This window comes from Primulina huaijiensis, chromosome 12 (assembly GCF_012295235.1).
Source record: "Primulina huaijiensis isolate GDHJ02 chromosome 12, ASM1229523v2, whole genome shotgun sequence".
Taxonomy (NCBI): domain Eukaryota; kingdom Viridiplantae; phylum Streptophyta; class Magnoliopsida; order Lamiales; family Gesneriaceae; genus Primulina; species Primulina huaijiensis.
The window spans coordinates 2,876,055-2,896,719 of record NC_133317.1 but is presented as its reverse complement, the minus strand read 5'-3'; the positions used below and the strand labels follow the sequence as shown (position 1 = coordinate 2,896,719).

The following is a 20,665-nucleotide window of genomic DNA, read 5'->3' as shown; positions in this document are numbered from 1 at the left end:
CTTTAAATTTATTGAAAAAAGTTTGAATTTAGACCAACCCTTGAACTGCTATTCCCTAATTTCTTCATAATATGACAATCTAAGATGATGTACCTGTCTTATCATTACTTGGGGCAAATTTTTTTTGGCAAAAAACAGTTAGTGTAGAAGTTCATTAACAAATTTTGATGTATCAATGCTGCTTTCAAAGATGTAAAACTCCCCGCTCTGACCTCCCGCCATCGCCGCCCTTTCTCTCGACCTTCGATAGCATTTGAGCATACATTTCTCTCTGTGGCAATTGGTAAATATACTTTTCAGCAATTTCATTCCCATGAGGTCATGGAGAACAATTTGAGGTACTTTTGTTGTACAGGAACTAATTTTCTTTATTCGTTTTTTTGATGAATCCAAACGATGCAAGTATAACTCTCTAAACTGTTGAATTTGCGGCATTGGTATTTATTCTTAGAGTGATTGACCATTTCAGCTCCCCAGACGTTGTTAAGCAGATCACTTCAATCAGTATAGAACCTGGTGTAGGGGTTGAGGTTACAATCGCTGATTCATAGTCATTCATTCACATGTGCTGTATTTCTGTTCTCCCTGGTTATAAAATTCAAGACTAGAAGCTTTCATCACAATCCAGGATTAAAGTTTCAACAGGAGTTTTTGTGTTATTTTACATGAACGTGGTATCAGGTATGCAAGGAAAAAAGTTTAAATGTTCGTTTTTTCAAAAAATTATTTAATGTTGAGGAGCCAATGAAATTAGTTATGTTTATCAAATCAAAGGTTATCTTTCATTTTAATTAGATTTATGTTTTATTTTGGGAAAATTGACATTTTAGTTTTGTAAGTTGTCATCGTTTTGATTTAATCATGTAACGTGTTAAAATTTACTTTTGATCCAATAATTTGAATGTTTTTATCTTTTTTTTAACAGGAAAACATTAAACCAATATTGCTTATATGGTACCAATTCTCTCTTACATGACTCTTATGGTGCAAATAAAAATCATGTTACACAAATTAAACTTCATCGTCTAAGCAAAAATTAATTGAAAAATAAATTGTTCGACACCCAATATTTCAAAATTAAATAAGAGGAAAAAAATTTCAATTTGCTTATATAGATTTTTTAAAGAGAGATTTTGTTATATGTAATATAGTTTTATTATAGCTACATGAGCTAGTTAGGAGAATATTGATGTCGAATTAATAATATTAGTTGGATTTAATGATTTTGACAAAAAAAAAATGACAAAAACCAAAACAATCTAAGTTACTGAATGAAAACTAAATTTTTTAAAAAATATATAATAAAATCCAAAACAAAATAACTTACCTGACCAAAATCCCAATTTTTCATTTTATATTTTGATGTTTTCAACAACTAATTTGATGAATGAATTCTACTGAGAAATAAACAAAATATGAGAAAAAAGCAAAATCCTTCGTCATGCCACACGTTGCTCGAGCTCGATCCGATATTAATAATTAATTTGTTATTAATTAATTTAAGAAGCTTTGAATGTCAATTATCTTAACACAAAAACTCTTGTGAGACGATCTCACGAATCAATTTCGTGGGTCGAATATCTTATTTGGGTCATCTGTGAAAAAGTATTTTATGACGTACGCATATAAAAGTGAATATGAACCGTAATATCATAACACTAACATGAAGTCATTTAGTGCAAAATAGACTAACAAATGATGAAATTAACTTTCGAATATAACCAATCAAAGCACGGATATATCGCCAAATATATGATAAACAGTGGGAAAATAAGAAAAAAGAGACTAAAAGAGCAATCTTATGTTGTTTTGTGTATGACAAACTTTAAAGCATCTTTAAGAAATAAAACTTGTATAAAAGTAATTCATTAAAATTAAATATCGGATTTATTAGTTGTGAATAGGAGATTTCCGATGCGGTGGCTCATAGTCCGTCACTATTAAATTTTCTTCACTGAAAATTGATGAATTCAGTGATTTTACTCTTCCCTTGAGTTGTGGCTGTGACACCCTTTCACCCTACATACACATTATATATATATATTGTCACAAATTTTTTTAAATGAATACTTTTTAAAAAATAATAAAATTTTATAAAAAAATCTATTTTTTTATGTAAAAAAAATAGATTGTTTAGAAATTACCTCTAATTTTGTTGTATTCATCATGGCACTGTGAACCCAAGACTCCCATTCTTCATCACTTCCTGCATTATGCCCAAGAATTGGTCAAAGATGAAATACTTTATTTTGGGGATTATATAAAACCTCAAAGAAAATTTATGCGATAAACTCTATGCTACACCGAGAGAACTTTTCCCTGAATAGAAAAACCATTAAGGTTTAGTAAGGTCCACATCAATCCAATGACTTTCCTATGTACATAGAGAGAAGTTCTTCCGATGTAAGATAGATGAAACATCCGTACGTTTAAGTTTTGAATTGAATTTTTTATGCATGTCATATTAATAAATGAATACAACACACGCACACACATTGCTCGAGATTAGTGATCCAAAATTTAAGCATGCCAAATATTTTATTGCTACATTTCTTGATTATTAGTTTTTATATATAGATTGATAGGCTTGAGTGTAGCTAGTACACCTGAATTGTTCCTTGTGCCTTCATTTTTCTTGTGAAGGATATCTTCTTCTTCCTTTGCTTTTGAGTTCTCCAAATCTTTCGAGTTGCGACTTAGTTCAAACTTTTCTTGAATCTGCAGAGCAGTTAAAGGAACAAATGAATATCTAATTTATCAATGAGGATCAACAATTAATGTTACTACCAAGAAAACGATAATAACTCGACGATGTGTTGTTGTGTTGGTCAAAAGATTTGAGTTGCATATATAATTATGACAACAAATATGTTCAAAAATATGAAAATGGGGCAATGTTTCTTCACATCTTCTCCCAAGCCAAATCAATACTCATATAAATTGAATTAAACATTTAAAATCTATCGATTAATTTATGTAGAAAATTCAGAAATAAACTTACCTCGTGAGGTGGACGAATATTCAGAATTGGCCGAGCACTGCATTTGCATGCATGCATGAATAAAATAAAATACAAAATAAAGAAATAAGATCTAGCCATCATTATTATATAATTTATTGACGGCAGAGAAAATATATATATGTTCTCTGAAAATAATAATACAAATTCCAGTAGAAAATATCAGAAATATAAAAGCGACTCGAGTGACTGATTTGAGGTGACTCGGTTTTATAGTGAAAGGGAGAATTTTACGGGGATTGGAGCCCAATATATTATTACTTCAGTTGTACTACTGCTTTTTCTATAACTTTAGATTTTCTACGGACAACAATTTATATATTTTTCAGTCTAAGGGTCTTGGAAACGAGAAATTGGCCTTCAGTCTTTGGGTATTTTTTTAGTATCACATTTTCACATGAAGTGTATCACATTTTCACATGAAGTGTACCACAATTTGTATGACATAGTACCACAATTTTGTGGGTAGGGATTGAACCCAAAGAAATGTTTTTGATTGGGGATTTTTCACCAACTTCTCCTCTTGGAAATCTAATTTTTAATATAGATTTTAAATATTGTTCAAATTTTATGATATGTTTGATCATGTAATTATAAAAATCAAATATATTATCAGACGAGAATAAACTAAAATTAATTGTTGAATTAAAAGATTATAACTGATTCAACAAAAAAATATACGACTAAAACGATCACACTATCTTTAGTACTACTAAAATCAATATTTTGCATCACTTAAAATTTGAAATTAAAATGTTGGCTAAAAATAAAAAGTGGGCAATATGAAAGACAAAATCGACTGCCGTGATGGATAAGACACAAGCTTCGTATGAGCTGCTGCCTGCCTGCCTGCATGCCTTGTCTTGTGCACATTTTTCAACAGTGCTGTTCGGTCCCATTTTCATTCCAAGGCAAAAAGACAACTCAAATTTAGCACTTCAATTGATATTTTTCTTTTTTTGGGTCATGAAAAATATGATCTTTGTGAAGTTAGATCGTCTCCAAGTAAATTCACCTGATTTTCGGATTTCACCTATTACCTATATTAATTAAATTAATTAATTAATTGATTAGTTTTGAACTTGCAGGAATATGTAATAATATATTCCTTAAATCATGTTTGTAATTGGATCAAACATCAATGAATTGGTCTGGTTTGCTTGTGCAGTTCTTTACTATTTATTTGTCTTCTCCTGCTTGAACCTCTTCAACCTACGTCTGACTCTTCTGCATGTCCGTTTGCCTTTCATATGTATCAGTTTCCATGGATGTGTGACTTTTCTGATTAATTATGAAGTAAGCCCTACTTGGTTCCACCATTTATTTATGTATTATCCTTGTTAGTTTATGTAATATAGGCACAAATTTTGATTAAAGATAGAAACTTGAAGCATCTATAGTACACGTTCCTGTTCTCCGACAGCTACACTTACAAGGAAATAAAACTTCACTTTTGGAAATTCTCCGTGCCTTCCTTCTCTACCTATATCAGGAGGGTTAGCTACCGTACCTCCTCTCCCTCCAAGTCTCAAACGATATATAATCGAATCTTTTGGAAAAAAGTTTTTAAAAATAAACTTGACATAATGCGAGATCGGAAATTATTCGTTAATGACTTATAGCCGGAAGCTCTATCTTAAGTGAATTGCTTACAACCCCATTTGACATAATTGTAGAAAGGTCTTAATTATATTATGTTCGAGGCCCAATTCATGTTGTAACAAACCTCTTCCCAAATTTAAAATAAAAATAAAAATCGAGCTCTTTTGACTAGTTCAAAACCATAGGTGCATGAGGAAATCCCTTGATTACTTGCAATTTAAATTTAATATTGAGGATTCAAGAAACATGATGACAACATTTAGCAAAAAGTGTCGATGGCCTCATCTTCTTGTCTAGTTATATTTCTCCAAATTTCAGCCGTGTTTGCTGCTAATTTGCACCTTAATTCAATGTAAAAAGGTGAAAATGGATATATAATGACTTATATTGTAATGGGATTATATATATATATATATAGAAGAATAATTTAGCCCTTATCTTGGAATGCTACTCAGATCTAATAATTAATTTTAGAGAAGAAAAAATTTAAAAATTTCAGAAAAAGTTACCCCTTCTAAAAAATGGTGTAAATGTAGGGGGAAAAAACACTTTTAAAAAAATGAAGAAATAAATGGAAGTTTATCTAGTGATTAACACCGTTAAGGTTAAAAACTAAAATCATAACATAGACAATTTATCTTCTATGTTTGAGTCTGTATGCAGTTTTCTACAGTTTTACGTGATTTACATGTTAACTATACATATATTCGGGATTTACCAAATACATGTTAAAAATTTACATCAGTTTCGAATTACTTTATTCTCAAATTGATTTTTAGAAATGTCATTATATTATTTTTATTTAAAAACAATATTGTTTGAAACTTTATCCCCTACTTTATACATTCTTTGTAAACATAAACTCTAATGAGATATAGAGAGTCTAGTTTGAGATATAATTATATCTGACCAGTTGTAGAATTTAATTTATCATATAACATATTAATGTACGAATATAATCCTCGTATTACTGACATACTATTAATTTATCATATAACATATTAATGTACGAATAGATTTGGAGTTATGTTTTGATTATCGTTCACGAGGCTTCAATTTTTCTCCCCACATGTTATCTGATTTGTAATATTAATAAACATCATAATCTGATTTTTTTTTAAAATATATAAAAAAAAAAATTGCTTATAAAATCTTTCTCATTCCTCAATTTCGATGCCACTTGCTTCACTTGATCATACTGAGTGTAATTTTTTACTTTGATATATTATTTTTTAAAAAATTTAAAAATCTAAAACGAAATTAACGACTTGGATATATTATATTTGAATAAATTTATTTATCAAATTTTAAAATAAGAATGAAGTTTAATAAAAATAATCATTAAGGGATATTTATGATTAAAGCAGAGTGTGAAGAAATCATTGAAGTGTTTGTATTTATTTTTTTGTTTTAAGTTAATTGTTAGTTAAAGAAAGTATATTAAATTAAAATAAAAACAAAAAAGAGAACCGCTGGCCCATCAGGCGGAGAACGAATTTTCCCGAAATCGCGAGCTATTTTCTGGCTCCCCGTCCGAGCACTTCAGCAACCCCCGCCGTCGGCGAGAGGCGATCCCGTGTCGCTGCTCGAATATCTCGAAAAGTCTTCCCGTCGAGAAGCACACAACACGTTAGTTCTGTCTGTTTTTTCATTTAATTTTTAGTGGCGAAGAGTGATGGGTATCATAAGGAGGAGCTTCTTCTTCATAGCTGGAACTGCTTGCGGAATCTACCTTGCCCAGAATTACGACGTTCCCAATATCAAGAAGGTCGTCAATGATACCCTTTTTACTGCTAAGAAAGTCGAGGAAAAGTACCGGAAGCCCGAGAAATCCGGCAACGACGCCGTTTGAACAACCACTATATGGGTGTACATGGGGTTGAGAGATTTGATTACATATTACATCCACTGTATGATTCTTTTTCCCTTTTAAGAGAAAAAAAATAGTCTTGTTTTGTGATTCGGATCTATGAATTTGATCGACTTGTAGGAAATAGGAATGGTAACTGAAGGGAAACTGCTTGAGTTATTGTTCAAACTTCAAATTAGTTAGCCAACGAATTTACCATGTTTTAGATTCTACTAGCACGGTAATCAACCGAAGGTTGGTGCCATAAATTTTTATCAGCCATAAATGTAGATGGAAGAAATTCACGTGTAATACGCTAATTTGATCTTTTGCATACTATGTTGATCAAATGGCACTGTGATTTGCAATTCTGTGATGCAAGTAAAAATTGATCACCATTTTCTGGATTTGTTGGGATAGTCTCTGGTCTTATTGACATTTAGAATTCGTGTATACTTCACTATATATATCCTGTGGATTAAATGGCCATGTGATCTTCATTTGCATTATTCTTGATTTGTATGCTTGTTGGTTTTATAGGCAATATTTTTTGTATAATACACTTGTACTCTATGTATTGTGTTGATCAAATGGGCATATGATTTGAATTCTGCTTAATGCAATTGCCATTTCTTCATTAATTTGGATGGTGACCGGTTTTATTGGCTCACTGATTCTAAGTCATCCGCCTTCATTAATTAGCACCGCTGCAGGTTTCTATGCAACTAAACTCTATGAATTTAGTTGTTGTTTATTAGTTTTGATGTGCCTTCTAGGCTCTATGTTTTCTTGGATACATAGAAATGGGAGTCTATTTGATTTGACAAAATGCATTCTGATTAATATGCATAAGTTGGCTTACATAGAATAATAGAGGATATGATTTCATGTTGAAGATTTTGTTCCCTTTCATCTTCTTCTTTTGCTTGTGTATATTAGTATATGGTGGGATCTATTGTATGAAGGATGTGTTTGACATATTAAGGTTCATTTGGTGAGAGCAAGGGAAGTTAAAAGTGGTGGACATAGTTTTTGAGGTTTTCATTCACCTTAAAAAAACAGAGTAGTTAGAAATCCACTGGGTGTACATCCGGACTCAAGGCCCAAGGAGGCTCGGTCTTTGTCTTGTTTAAAGCGCGGATGCCTTGGCCATGAAATACAAAAGTTGCTGCTCTGATCCAACAAAAAACATATTAAATTGTCAGCCAAGTTCAATGACGGAAAAAAATAAGTTCCTGGGATCTTCCCAGAAGGCAGAAGCTGATCTTAGACGATCAACTCGTGTGTTTCGAATGCCAACTTGAATGCATGTGACAATGTCCATAGAGGAGCCAGAAACCCTATTGAATCAAGATGGAAAACCGTTTCATGTTTTAAATTGAAGTTTGTGAATAAATTCTGTGTTTTAAATCAATTAGCACTGGATATTCCGGAGTTCTTTCTCCAAAATAGCCGCCTGTTTTGCTGCCATATTTAGTTTAGTCTGAGTATCTTGACGGTCTTGGTTACATCTAGGCATGGTAAAGAAATAGCTATTGCGAGAATTCGATAGTGGTATTTTTCCCCTGAACGATATCACAACCCTCTAATAATGTCATGAAACGTTGAAAAAATATATAAATATTAGTGTATTAACTTTCTCGTGTATTTTTTATTTCTTTAAATACTATTTATTTAACATAAAAACTCATATGAGACCGTCTCGCAGAGCAATTTTGGTGAGACGAATCCCCAACCCGAACCGACTAATGAAAAAAATTAATTTTTATATCAAAATTTTTAAAAATTTTAATTGTTGTAAGAGCAAAAATGAAATATCAAAATTTTATTATTATTCCACTTAATATATAATTAATTAGTTGTCTAATTATTCCACATAATATATAATTAATAGTCTTACAAATGTTAATAAATTATCACTACAATATACGTTGATTGTAGTGATTTATATCACTTCAAGAATAAAATATAACTCTTATATTAATTCTCTCAAATAATTCATCTTCATATTACCTTTAAATATTTTATCTTTTTAATTTTATTTCTACATGTTATTTTATGATTTTAATGAAATTTTGTAATTATATTTTTAGTGTAGTTTCTTATAAAGTAATAAATTATAATATCACAAGAAGATATTCGAAAAAAATAATGATGTATTAAATAGTAGAATAGCATGATAAGTATATAATAATATGAAGTTTAACACCAACATATTTTATAGTTTTTCATTAGTTTATTCCCACTAATTTTGATAATAAATAAAATAAATTGAATGATTAATTGTTTTAATTACACTTATAGATTCTATTTTATATAAGTCTCCTCATTATTATATATTATCAAATAGTACTCAATTATAACAATAAGACAATTTATTTGCATTTGTAGAATTATTTACATATTCATATATAATGACAATTATATTGACAAAAATAAAATCAAACATTAACTAAAAAAATTCAATAAACACTTAATTTGAACAAAAAATATTATATATTTTGAGTCCATTCACATCTGTTATCTTTCTTTAATTAGCTTTAGTTGTATAATTATGGAAATCTCAAATCATCTACATAAATCGAAAGACTTCTTAGAGACATATTTAAAATTCTAATATCATAAGATATATATAGAAATTGTATTCTATATTATTTTTATTAACTTTAATTTTTTAACATAATTTAGTATTAGATTAATAGGTCAATGACAATGAATGTCAAATTAAATGCTAATGTCAATCACGATTTAAATTCTATAATCATTATTTCTCTCTTTAATTTATTTGAAACTCACAAAGGATCCATCTTATTGCAATTGTTGTTTGGAGTATTCGTCAATTGTTAAGGTCTTAATATTGAAAATTCTAATATTTTTTTAAATTGCATTTGAGATCATAGTTTTGGCCTCATTTTTTCTCAAAGAATTGCATATAAGTAGGTGCAAAAGAATGATAGAACACAGTTCATTTAATTTATTTGTTTGATTGTCATTTTCTTTTTATTTTCAAATTAAAGTGTTATGTTATTTATTTTTTTTATTTATTGTACTTACTATTTATTTATATGATATATATTTAGTCATGAGATGTTACAATGATATAAGATGAGTGGTTAAACTATAAATTTGAATTGACATATGTTGTATTATCTATATATTCTGCATCATTTCATCTCCATCTAATTTTTTTTTGTTACTCTCTCTAATTAAAATGTGTGGATGAATAAACAATTTTTTTGAGTTTGTTTCAATTCATATTTTTTTCTATGTGTTATGTTTATTATCACTTACAAATAATATAAGTTTTGAGATATAATTTTCAACTTTCAATGTGCATCGCACGTACTTCTTACTAGTATAATAAATGTGTAAATGTGGTGCATCTCTTTTGTTCCGTGGCGCCAAATTTCCTATCTTCGAATAAATTAATAGATTAAATCATCGTCTTCATTTATGTTAAATCATCAAGAAATCATAATAAACATTATTTATAATTTATATATAATGTTTGAATAATAAGTAAAAATCGCTAATATTACATCATTTAAAATTTGTTGAAGCAGTGGGAAAGTGGGAAAAAAATAGACCCATAAACGGAAAATAGAACAGATATATATACTACCAGAATATATAGTTTATGTGATTTTAAATTATAAAGAAATCTAAGATATTGTGAGTTTTGTTTTAATCTCGTTTGTCTTGTTCATGACGGTGCTTGGAAAAGCCTCATACTCTTATTCTTTTAATTAATAATTAGTTGAGGAAACATGAGAAAAATTGAAAAAAGAAAATTAAAATTATTATAAACCATGTATTTTAGTTTTTTTTACACATTTTTTTTTAGTGGCAAAGGCTCAAACTCTTAAAAAGTCGATAACCAAATCCTAATTTTTTTTCTTTTTTGGGTTGAGAAGGCTAAAACGGTTGATTGTATTGAAGCAAATTAACAATTAAGTATATTTTCTATATTTCTTATTTTAGGGAAATTAATGGACATGAATTAATGCATGGGAATAAAATGAAGATCACAGAAATCTTGTCACAATCAAGTTGATTCCTTTTCAAACTCAAATATGTTTCCATGCAGAAACCTAAAAGGACTCGAACACATGAAATTGTTGATTACTATAAAAACAACATCATGTTATTCTAATTTTCTAGAAATTCTTGTTCTTATTTCCTCCTGAGTACACTCCCATCTCACAAGATTAAAGCAATACCAAAAGAAAAGCAATAAAAGTTAACGTGGAAAGCTAAAAAAAAAAAAAAGGAATAATTTGAAGCCTGCAGCCATGCCAAGAATTACGAGGAGACCCAGACAATATTTCGGGAAAATTCAACCTATCGTTTCAAGATTTGAAATACTTCCGAATGAATTGGTCGGCGAAGTTTTGGCTCCAGTAGCAGCATCTTCGGTTATTGATATAATCAACGCCAAGTCGAGGTATGTATCTATGTGAATGATTCTAAGGTGGTGTGATTTGATCCAAGAAATCCGAATCAGGATTTTAAAGATAATGTGTTTTTCTTAATCTAAATGATTCATATCAAATTCAAGTTTTGCTTAAAAAACGGATCAAAGAATCCACATTATGTAGTTTTCAAAAGTTTTAGGGTATTCTAGTTTCTAGATGTTGTTTGTTTTATAAGTGATATATGTTAATGATTAACATTATGATGTTTCTTACACAGTTGTAAAACTTTCAAAGAAATCGGTGAGGATTCGCATGTGTACCATCATATGTCCCTGGACAAAAAGTTCATAGATTCTTGGACACCTTTGAGCGAAGAGCAACAAGTTTTCTTGAACAAATGCTGGAAGTCGGAAAATCCCGAGTTGTTGTATCGACAAGCGATTGTAAGTTCATTTAATATTTTGTATTTGATCTGCGTTTGAATTATTGTTGGTCTCTTTTGTCTATATATCATGTAATTGAGCCAAAATTATACCCAGACATGCATTAATTTTCAAAAAAAATTCTTTCTTTGATTCAGTCGGACTTCTTCAAACGGGCAGATATTGAATCAGCTTGCAAATATCTACTCAAGGCGTAGATGCAAGGCATGTAGGTGCAGTTTATCTCACTTGTATCATGCTGATTCTAAGTGATGATAACAAGTTTAAAGACAAGGGTATTGAAATGATTAGTAACATGCAAAAGTCAACATGGCTGAGACGAAAATTAGCATTGTATCGTGAAAGTTTGATGCAATCTTTGAGGCGAATGTGGGTGAAAAATCCCATTTTGAATCGGATGCTCGTCTTTTGCCAAATACGACATCAAAACCACTGGAGATCTGGGTGGAGGGATATGGATGCAGAGTTGCAATGTCAAGCTTGTTGTGTGGACAGGGAGATTAGCGCTATTTGTGGGTTTCCATAATTGTAATACAGAGATTATCAGTTTGGTGATTATTCTGTAACATATGTTGGATAAAAAATGACTATTTTTTTCTTGAAGACATTGTAATGGAGAGAGTAAATAGATATATAATATATGATTTCGAGTTGACTATTTTGTTGCCTCTTATCTTTGTTCTTTTTCGATGAGTTCCACATATTAAGGTGAGAGTCGAGCAAAATTACAAGTGGTAAAGACATAGTTTTTAAGCTAATCTTTCACCTTAACATCACTGTCTGTCTTCATGTACTGTAATGATATGCAAACTGATGAATTATCAATAGACAAATAAACAAGTTGATAAAAGAAATTGATTCTAGGGTGAAATGATTTTCAACTAGAAAGCCCATTTATCACTTCTGTCCTCTTCCTTGATTTTGGGTAGGAAAATCTTGAGAACCCCATTCTTCATCTCGGCTTTGATCTCATTAGTCTTGTACAGTTTCTCAGGAAGATCGATTCTGCTACTGTACCTCTGCACAGTCTCTTCGTCTTCGGGCTCTTTAATGATCAGAGTGCTCTGCTCCATCGAGACTTTGACTTCCTCCTTGCTCAGACCAGGCATGTCCAGATGCAGATGAAGACCGTCAGCTGTTTCTTTAGCGTCCCAGTTTCTTCTTAAGCTTGAAGTTACAGGGGATTCCACAAGTTGATCCATCATGTTCAGGATTTGGCTCAGGCTGCTGCGTGATGAGAATGGGCTGAGAAAGTCAACAGTCATAGATACTTGCTGTCATTATTCGATTTTTCACGAACACAAGCAACTAAACAGCACCTTGCTCGCAATCAAAAAATTTAAACTATCTTCATCACATGCAGTTCGAAAGCTTACTTGTGTTGTAAAATGAACAGAGGATAACATAAGTTTCGCGACCAAAAAGAGGAGAATACGCGAGCAGAAATACCTCCTACTAATTAAAATTTACAACCTAATACCTAGAAAGTAGAAATGCTGAAAAATAGAAGTCAATTCCAACCCAGATCAACTAAATACGGCAATAATAAACCAAACCATCCACAAAAACAGCAACACGAAACAGAGCTCCTCAAAACACAGTAGAAGGTTTATCAAGCAAAAAAATTACCTGAAAAATGTAAGAACACGCGGCGATCCGGTCTACAACTTTCAATATCAAAGTCACGTTCATCGCATCGTACTCACGGAATGCGTTGGAGTTGAAGAGCCGTCAGTAGTCGGGGTGAGCCACAGCGCGTAGTGGACGGAGGGTCCTTGAGAGGACACCGGAGGAAACGAGCTTCTTCAAGGCCAGTGAAAACGCCATTGCCGATGCGGTGGAAAGCTTGGGGGAGAAGAAAACTCGAGAAATGAGGGTGGTTATTTGGGAATTCTGCAGAAGTTACTAGAGTGTCGTCGAGATGGAGTGAATCATTCCCATCGACGTTTAGTTGGGCCTATACCTTACGAAAGCCTATTGGGTTTAATCGTACGATATCCGCTACAGTTGGGCTTTACCCATATTTTAGGTTTCGAATATTTCCGGTTGGCCACAAACCCGAACCCAATCCAAAGATGTTGGACAACATTCGAATTATTTGATTCTATATTTTGGAAAGACCTTTTGCTTTACAAATAATATTTGTTCTATTGTTTGTATATACAGTAATAAGGAAGTTTAATAGAATAGACGGATGCCTAAAGCAATATTCTTTTCATTACTTAACTTACGTTACTGAAGAGACCTCTTATCAAATAAATGATGTTCTGTTAAAAATGTGAGCTTTTATTCTATATATAATTCGGAAGAGGTTTAATTTGCCATATTCAATTAACCACTTCATATTCATTATTTTTCATTTTGCGCTGCAAACATAATTTACTCTCAACTTCAAGCTAATATGATTACCTCCGGATATGAAAAGGAATTGAATTGGATAAAGGGATGGTAACTTTAATGAATGAAAAACATGTTGAGGTATACAGTATGAGATTAATAAGGGTAAAACAACATGGAAAACGAAAACGAGATCTTAATACACATTCATTTCTTTGTGTTCATCAAGAACCAGCTTTCTAGAGTGCTTTTACACGGATTATCTACCGAGACGGTACCGTGCTGATAACACGTTAACTGTTATATCCAATCCAACGTGATTGAAACGAATCAACAACAAAAGACAACTGAAATCGAATTCGATGCTTGAATGGAGGGAGTATCACAACTTTTTGTAGAGAGCACAGATGGCTCGAGACAAGCAGATGTAGCGCCGTCTAGTATAAAAGAATCGGTTCTATATATCAAACAAACAATCATTATAGAAGTTATTCCTACAGAACCCTACTTTTCGACCACAAGAAAACAGATGTTACCGACTGCAGTCCTCTCACAATCCTTGTTCCATAAAAAAAGGTCATGAGTAGAAAACAGATTGTCCGTTTTCTAACAATCTTAAATAGGAGCATGCTCAAAAGGTGGCCTGAATGTAACTGCTATGAAGAACCCAGGTCTAAAAAACCTTGTAAATTTTTAGATTGCCACACTGGAGGTGCAGAAAATGAATTATGAGGGGAATACGAATTGTCCTTGATCGCCACCTGTTGAGTGTTCACCTCAGATCACACTAGAAGGAAATCATTTGACTTTTTAAATCCAGTATATCTCATAGAATTCTAAATCAATCCAAGCAGTTACTTGAAATCGTCGACTAATATTTTCATTAATGTTAGGCCATGTATCAGCACAGCTGAACTAATTAAGTCCTTGTCCAACAGGTGAAAAACAAATCAGGTAAGAAAAGTTTACCACGGCTGTCCGAGTAAGCAACTATCACAAGCAAGTGTTTTGGTTGAATAACCAGAGTTACCGAATAGATCGGACTCGAATTTGCACCAGAGCATCTAAATAAACAAAAGAGAGAAAACCAAAATCGTGATAATTGGCATATATTTAACAGGGTAAATAAACCGGCAGGTTACCTCACTTTTGTAAAAACAATTGTTCTCCATCAGCAGCAGTACTATGAATGAACACATGTTATCTGTTCTTTAACTACTTGAGATGAGTTGATCCCATTCAAACCAGACAATACAAGCTGTGGGTTTGAGAGGAAACCATGTAAAATACATGGATCAATCAACCCAAAGTGCGACAAAAAGATTCATGACGATAAGGTTATACCTACCTCAAATTTTCTCCTCTAATTATATTGATGAAAGGGACATGGTATAGTCTCAATAGAGCTGTGAGAACAAAAAACAAGTTCACTCATAGTGACAACCAGAATTTGAGACTCCAAATCACGCATACATTAAACTTGGGGGACATAAAAATGGCTACCTCTTCAGCATTCAGATTCAGAAAATTATCCATACAATCATTTAACGCGGGTGAACAGGACTCCTGGATGACCTCCTGTTACCATGCCTGATGGGGGAATGAGACATGCTTCTGTCACGGTCTCTATATCTATCTCTACTTCCTTCCCTTCCATTCCTCGAACTATTGTACTTAAAATCGGATACTCTTCCCCCATCTCGGCTTCCTCTGCCGTTTCTATCACGAGATCTCTCATGATATCGATCCCGTTCACGTAGTCGATCCCTCTCCCTGTCTCGGTACTTGTCCCTGTCAGTTGATTCACTTTTGTGCCTGCTCTCATGTTCTCTCTCTCGTTTCTTCCTCCGTTCTTCAATTTCTTTCTCCCTTGACAATCTTTCTTCTCTTGCCTTTTCCTTGGCTTCCTGGTGATTGTATGAATTAACAAATGGGGTATAAAGATATGGTTATGTACTTATGTCTATGTAACTTTGTGTAATTACATTACTCTCAATTGAGACATGAGTTGTATCACACGTACCTTATGCTCGGCCAGAAATTCACGAACCATTCCGTAGCCCATATGCTGCTTACCAGTAACATGTGACTGAGTTCTCTCCGCGGCATCATTTGCCACCAGAAAGGAACCACATATTTCACATAGAGCCATTTTTTTCTCCTGCGCTGCCAGTAACAGTTTATCCTGCTGTGGTTGCTGAGTCAAAACTGTCTTCTCGATATTCAGTATCTCAACCTGAAAAGCATGACAATCAAAGTCCGCAAGTTTAGACCAGAAAATTTTTTAAAATTGAAGAGGAAATAGCACGTAATAAATGAATAAACTTAAAAGCACCTTTCTCATTAGCGCCTCAGCTTCATCCACCTTCCCTTCCTCACCAAGAGACTCGACTTGTTCAAGTAGGTTTTTTATCTTCTCTTCCAGTACAGACAACTGCTCAGATTTTTCAGCAGAAATTGGAGGTGGAGGGGGGACTTCAACATCTTGTTCAAGGCGTTCACGGCCACGTCTAACTCTTCTATCTAAGTCCGAAACCTAATATTAATATAGAATACGGTCACATCTCGTGAATCTATTGGGACATTGAATTTCACAAGTGTTAAAATGGAAACCTACCAGTCTTTCACAGAAGTGGGCTAGTTCAGCTTCAAATTTGGGCACATGTGAATCATGTCTTGGGGAGTTCTCAAAACTAAATAAGAGAAACAAATCTCATCACAATTGTGGAAAAGACAATATGCATGATACTGGTAAAAAAATATAAAAGGAATCACATCAATGCCCCCATGAATCCAAATTTTCGGAGTCCTCGAGCTCATAGATTAAAGTTGTATCAAAGCATCCATGGACCATTGAATTGCCTCGATAAGTAGTTTGAACTGGGAGTGCTGGCACAATTATGGATACAAGCACAGAGAAACAACATAGATGCAGTGACAAATGCAAAAATAAATATATGATGTCTCAAGAAATCATCCACGCATTTTTTGCAAATAATCCTTAAGTTCAGATTTGTGAAGATAGTAAAATAATTAATGCCAACAAGTAGCTAATACTATTCTTCTTGAATATGCCAGCAGTTTGTGAAATAATTATCAATTAACATAACAACAATAAAAAATAAAAGAGAGACGTGAGGCAAGAACCGCACAAGGATGCCCAGAGAGACGCGAGACAAGAACTGCACGCAAGTTCCTAGGTTTATGGTATAACCAGTTGACATGCATGAATCATCTACAATTAAAAAAAAAATCTAATGGACCTTTAATTTGTTTGAAATGAAAATACGAGGAAGTTCAATATCTTAACTATTTTCAAGGTTACCCCAACTTCCTCGAATAAATCTTAGAACTAACAAAGAGCATCGTTGGAAAATCATCGTGACAAAAAATTCTAGATCAATAACCATTCACTACCTTTCCTTCAATTTTGGATCATGAATCTTTGGGCACACTCCTGTTGCAACAGACACAAAACTTGTAAGCATAATATGGAACAGAAAATAAACACAAGAGTTAAATAGTTGCAAAAATAAAAGGAAAAACTTTGGTTTATTCACCAAGAAATTATAAACCATTCAAATAAAAAAAATAAAGTATTTCGTTAACATCTTCAATTGAATTTCCAAATAAAAATTGACATAAGGGGCATCAAGAATGAAATGTTAGAAACTGCACCTAGATCACTACGAGTGTTGACGAACAAATCATGAGGGCAAAATCGAACCATATAGAATCCACAAACTTCCTTGTCATCCCAGTTAATTTCTCTGTAACCTTTTCTCTCCTCAGCGGTCAAATTACGTGCTGCAAGAACCATGGAAAATTGTTGAACTATCAAAAACCACTCAATTAAACAACCAAAAGTTTGGATAAATTGAAATGGGGGAGTCTTGAAAAAAAATGCGCAGACAATGTTACAATTCTGAAAATACATGGAATATGTTTAATGAAGATAAATCGGCTAAAAACAAAACTGCGAACCAGAAAATCAAGATTCAAATATTTCTACTCAATCAGGTAAATATCAATTCATATTCAGGAAAATTACAAACGTAACGCTCCAATTTGGTTCCGTCATAAGCAACCTATGTTCCAAAAATTAATTTAACAAAAAATGATTTTTTCAACAAAGAAAAAAACAGATACTAAAAGCGAAAACTAGAAAGGGAAAGGCACATCGAATCGAGATTAGAAACACTAGGGTTTTAATAGAAGTTGCATCTAACTAACCTGCACCCATGAGTTCATCAAGCAAAGCTCTTTGAGCATCCATCGTTGAGATTGGAGAAGGTGAGGCTTGAAGTACCAACAGCAGCAGCAACAATAAAAAACGCAATCTGAAAACCTAAGATCTTCGGAGATGTGGTGACGAAAGGAGTGTGTTGCGAAATAGGGTTTCTCCACACGATATTTTAACTTAGCTTCTGTTTGGTTCCTCCTACTCCGTACAGAAATTATATTCTCTCTTTTGTTAAGAAAATTATGTTATTTTTCCCCGTTGTATTTATATTCTAATTACTTTCTTTTAATTTTCTAGAATTTTAGTTTTTTTAGCCCGAGAATGTGTCATATGTGTTTTTTTTTTTTTTATTACAAAATGATATAACGTTTTACAAGAATTATAAAAAAAAAATGAAAAATACACAAATTAAACTAAAATATATTAATATATACAATCAAAATACAAATAAATAAATATATCAGATCAAAATTATAATTTTTTATTCTAAAAATATAATAAACAACTACTGTCCTTTTCATGCAACACATTTGGATAATGTACTAAACATGATAATTGTTTATTTTCAAATTAATATTTTTCCATATTTTTAATTAAAATCAATATAATAATCTAATTTTTTTTAAAAATATAGATAAAGATATGATATGATTTAGAAATATAGAAAATATAAGATTGGAATATTTTTTTTAAAAAAAATCAACAAAATTATATAATGAAGATATAATTGTAATTTTAAATAAAATTTCATTAAATCAATTAAAAATCAGTTAACATAAGATTCTCAACTTTAATTAATAATAAGTATAGATAGTGGCAAGTCACCTCTAATCTAAAACATAGCTACACCTAGTGAGTTTCTTTTAGTTAGATCAGAATAAATATGATAGATTTCAATAGCTTATGTTGTGTTAATAAGAGTAAAACCTAGTTTGGGTATTGAAAAAAAGGTAAAAAAATTGTATAAGACGATCTCAAAGGTCGTATTTTGTGAGATTGATATCTTATTTGGGTCATGCACGAAAAAGTATTACTTTTTATGCTAAGATTATTATTTTTTATTGTGAATATCGGTATGATTGATCTGTCTCACAGATAAAGATTCGTGAGACCGTTTCACAAGAGACTTACTGTTGAAAAAATGAAAGATAAAATTATTGGAGAAAATAGAAGCGACCAGTACGTTTAACGTTATAATCGGTTAATTAGATGCTACTTTTAGGCTACTCAAACACATGAAGAGTAATATTAATGTTGATAGTATGACAAAATATGAGTAATTAGATAAATTAACAAACTGCGTGCATGAAATATGATTCTTGAATTAAAATAAACAAATAAAAATATTTAGCCAAAAATATGCTTGTATTATTAGATATAGGCGACTTATACTTTCGTTAAAACGCGTAAGAAAGTGTTTCAGAAATCAAGATTTAATAATTTCAGACCTATACAAGAAGTAAGCAACATAAATCCTAACAAAGTCCGGAGTAAAACAGACACGAACTCCTTGCGCATGCACAACTCCAAATATCCAAAATTCTTCAGCATTGATCTATATAAATATATAACCCTCAACTCCATATATATATTTCTCGAGACATCAAAAATTCAAAACAAAATAAGAGGGTAGATGGATTCGAGAAAATACGATATCTGCCAAGTAGGGCCGTGCCTATGTAGAGGCATGAGAATCTATTGACTCAGGCCAATTTATTTTATGAGGCCTATAATTTTTTGAAAATTTTATTATATATTAGTATATGTTTTTCCAAAATAAACATATTATTTTGGGTTTTTTCATAACAAAGTCATTGTCTTCCTACTTTATTCCACACATTCCAATATTCAATATTTCTTACAATTATATTATAAAAAATATGAATATTATAATAACTACCAAAGGTAGGTTGATATCTCCATATTTTTATTACAAAAATAATAATCATCCTTTTTGTTAATTTCAATTTAATATTTTATGTATCTATTTTATTTTATTAAAGTTGAGGACATGATAGTAACCACCTAAGGACACCAACTTTTTTTCTAACTTTACTCTTATATGATAATAATATTACACTTTTGTTTTTTGTTTTTTGTTTTAAATTTCAACACACACTTTTATTTTTATTTTTTTATTTCAACAATTCAAATATCAATTTAGTCCCTCCATAATTTGTCAAATTTCACTTTAGTCTATCGATAATGATAAAAAAGATTGTACACACACATCGCGTGTGCAGAGTAACTAGTATTTCTTAAGTCTTAACCCGCATAAAAGAAAAAAATGCTCTGCCTACTCAATGTTTAATTAGTGGACGAAATATTTTTGACTCTATTTTTTAACTCGCGCAATCCTCATGCCCAAACAATACTAGTTCGTATGAAATATTTGACTACAGAGAACCTATTGAAAAAAATGTTCGCTACCGTTTCTTGTCGCCAGCAACTGACACAACCGCGCCTAGAATCGAGATTCATTTGGTGTTATTCGATTAATAGTGAATTCCCTACAAAATCTAAACCATGAAGTTTCTCGATCTTTCTAGATAATCACGAATCTTCCGCTATATTCTTTACCGTATCTGACTATTTTTGGCGGTTGGTTTTCCTTTTTTATTTTCTCGTACAAGATTGTTTTGCTTAATCGAGCACTAAAATTTTGTATCATAGCACTTGACCAGTAGTATTGCTGTAGTATACGACAATTCCATCTGTTGTCTACAATCTGTTCGACGAAATGTATAAATATGCTCT

The 20,665-nt window shown here is 31.8% G+C and overlaps 3 protein-coding genes, 1 long non-coding RNA gene and 1 pseudogene across 12 annotated transcripts; 2 read left to right on the top strand and 3 right to left on the bottom strand.

The window, feature by feature from the left end:
- Nucleotides 1-1,785: 1,785 nt before the first annotated feature.
- Nucleotides 1,786-2,720, bottom strand: LOC140989745 (uncharacterized). Its single transcript, XR_012177557.1, has 3 exons — nt 2,607-2,720; nt 2,145-2,206; nt 1,786-2,019 (listed from the first exon to the last, which is right to left on the bottom strand). It is a non-coding gene; the product is annotated as an uncharacterized lncRNA (long non-coding RNA).
- Nucleotides 2,721-6,088: 3,368 nt separating this feature from the next.
- Nucleotides 6,089-6,880, top strand: LOC140990231 (uncharacterized). Its single transcript, XM_073459831.1, has one exon. The coding sequence runs from the start codon at nt 6,297-6,299 to the stop codon at nt 6,471-6,473; it is 177 nt and encodes a 58-aa protein (XP_073315932.1). The 5' UTR covers nt 6,089-6,296; the 3' UTR covers nt 6,474-6,880.
- A 3,719-nt stretch (nt 6,881-10,599) lies between these two features.
- LOC140989282 (putative F-box protein At1g67623) lies at nt 10,600-11,920 on the top strand. The gene is made up of 3 exons (XM_073458450.1): nt 10,600-10,914; nt 11,163-11,328; nt 11,466-11,920. The coding sequence occupies exons 1-3, from the start codon at nt 10,763-10,765 to the stop codon at nt 11,523-11,525; spliced, it is 378 nt and encodes a 125-aa protein (XP_073314551.1). The 5' UTR covers nt 10,600-10,762; the 3' UTR covers nt 11,526-11,920.
- Nucleotides 11,921-12,198: 278 nt separating this feature from the next.
- On the bottom strand, nt 12,199-14,021 carry LOC140989283 (heat shock 22 kDa protein, mitochondrial-like; annotated as a pseudogene).
- Nucleotides 14,022-14,247: 226 nt separating this feature from the next.
- Nucleotides 14,248-18,121, bottom strand: LOC140989280 (uncharacterized). Of its 9 annotated transcripts, none has more exons than XR_012177464.1 (10): nt 17,899-18,121; nt 17,344-17,472; nt 17,083-17,122; nt 16,283-16,358; nt 16,001-16,201; nt 15,689-15,901; nt 15,169-15,572; nt 15,014-15,071; nt 14,808-14,923; nt 14,248-14,729 (listed from the first exon to the last, which is right to left on the bottom strand). XR_012177464.1 is itself a non-coding variant. In XM_073458449.1 (8 exons), exons 1-7 carry the CDS (start codon nt 17,939-17,941, stop codon nt 15,210-15,212), a joined length of 1,065 nt encoding a protein of 354 aa, XP_073314550.1. In that variant the 5' UTR covers nt 17,942-18,121; the 3' UTR covers nt 14,248-15,071; nt 15,169-15,209. The 9 variants fall into 9 exon arrangements, 1 of the variants encoding a protein (XP_073314550.1); XR_012177467.1 differs by having other exon boundaries at nt 14,813-14,923; XR_012177466.1 differs by having other exon boundaries at nt 14,808-14,869.
- Nucleotides 18,122-20,665: the final 2,544 nt, after the last annotated feature.

What these genes read in the sequence shown, in the direction of transcription:
- LOC140990231 (XM_073459831.1), top strand. Translation starts at nt 6,297, where the DNA reads ATGGGTATCATAAGGAGGAGCTTCTTCTTCATAGCTGGAACTGCTTGC.
- LOC140989282 (XM_073458450.1), top strand. Translation starts at nt 10,763, where the DNA reads ATGCCAAGAATTACGAGGAGACCCAGACAATATTTCGGGAAAATTCAA. An exon ending in ATAATCAACGCCAAGTCGAG is followed by an intron (nt 10,915 to 11,162) that starts GTATGTATCTAT and finishes TTTCTTACACAG; the next exon opens with TTGTAAAACTTTCAAAGAAA. An exon ending in TGTTGTATCGACAAGCGATT is followed by an intron (nt 11,329 to 11,465) that starts GTAAGTTCATTT and finishes TCTTTGATTCAG; the next exon opens with TCGGACTTCTTCAAACGGGC.
- LOC140989280 (XM_073458449.1), bottom strand. Translation starts at nt 17,941, where the DNA reads ATGGATGCTCAAAGAGCTTTGCTTGATGAACTCATGGGTGCAG. An exon ending in GATCCAAAATTGAAGGAAAG is followed by an intron (nt 16,359 to 17,082) that starts GTAGTGAATGGT and finishes TCTCTTATTTAG; the next exon opens with TTTTGAGAACTCCCCAAGAC. An exon ending in AATTTCTGGCCGAGCATAAG is followed by an intron (nt 15,573 to 15,688) that starts GTACGTGTGATA and finishes TACAATCACCAG; the next exon opens with GAAGCCAAGGAAAAGGCAAG.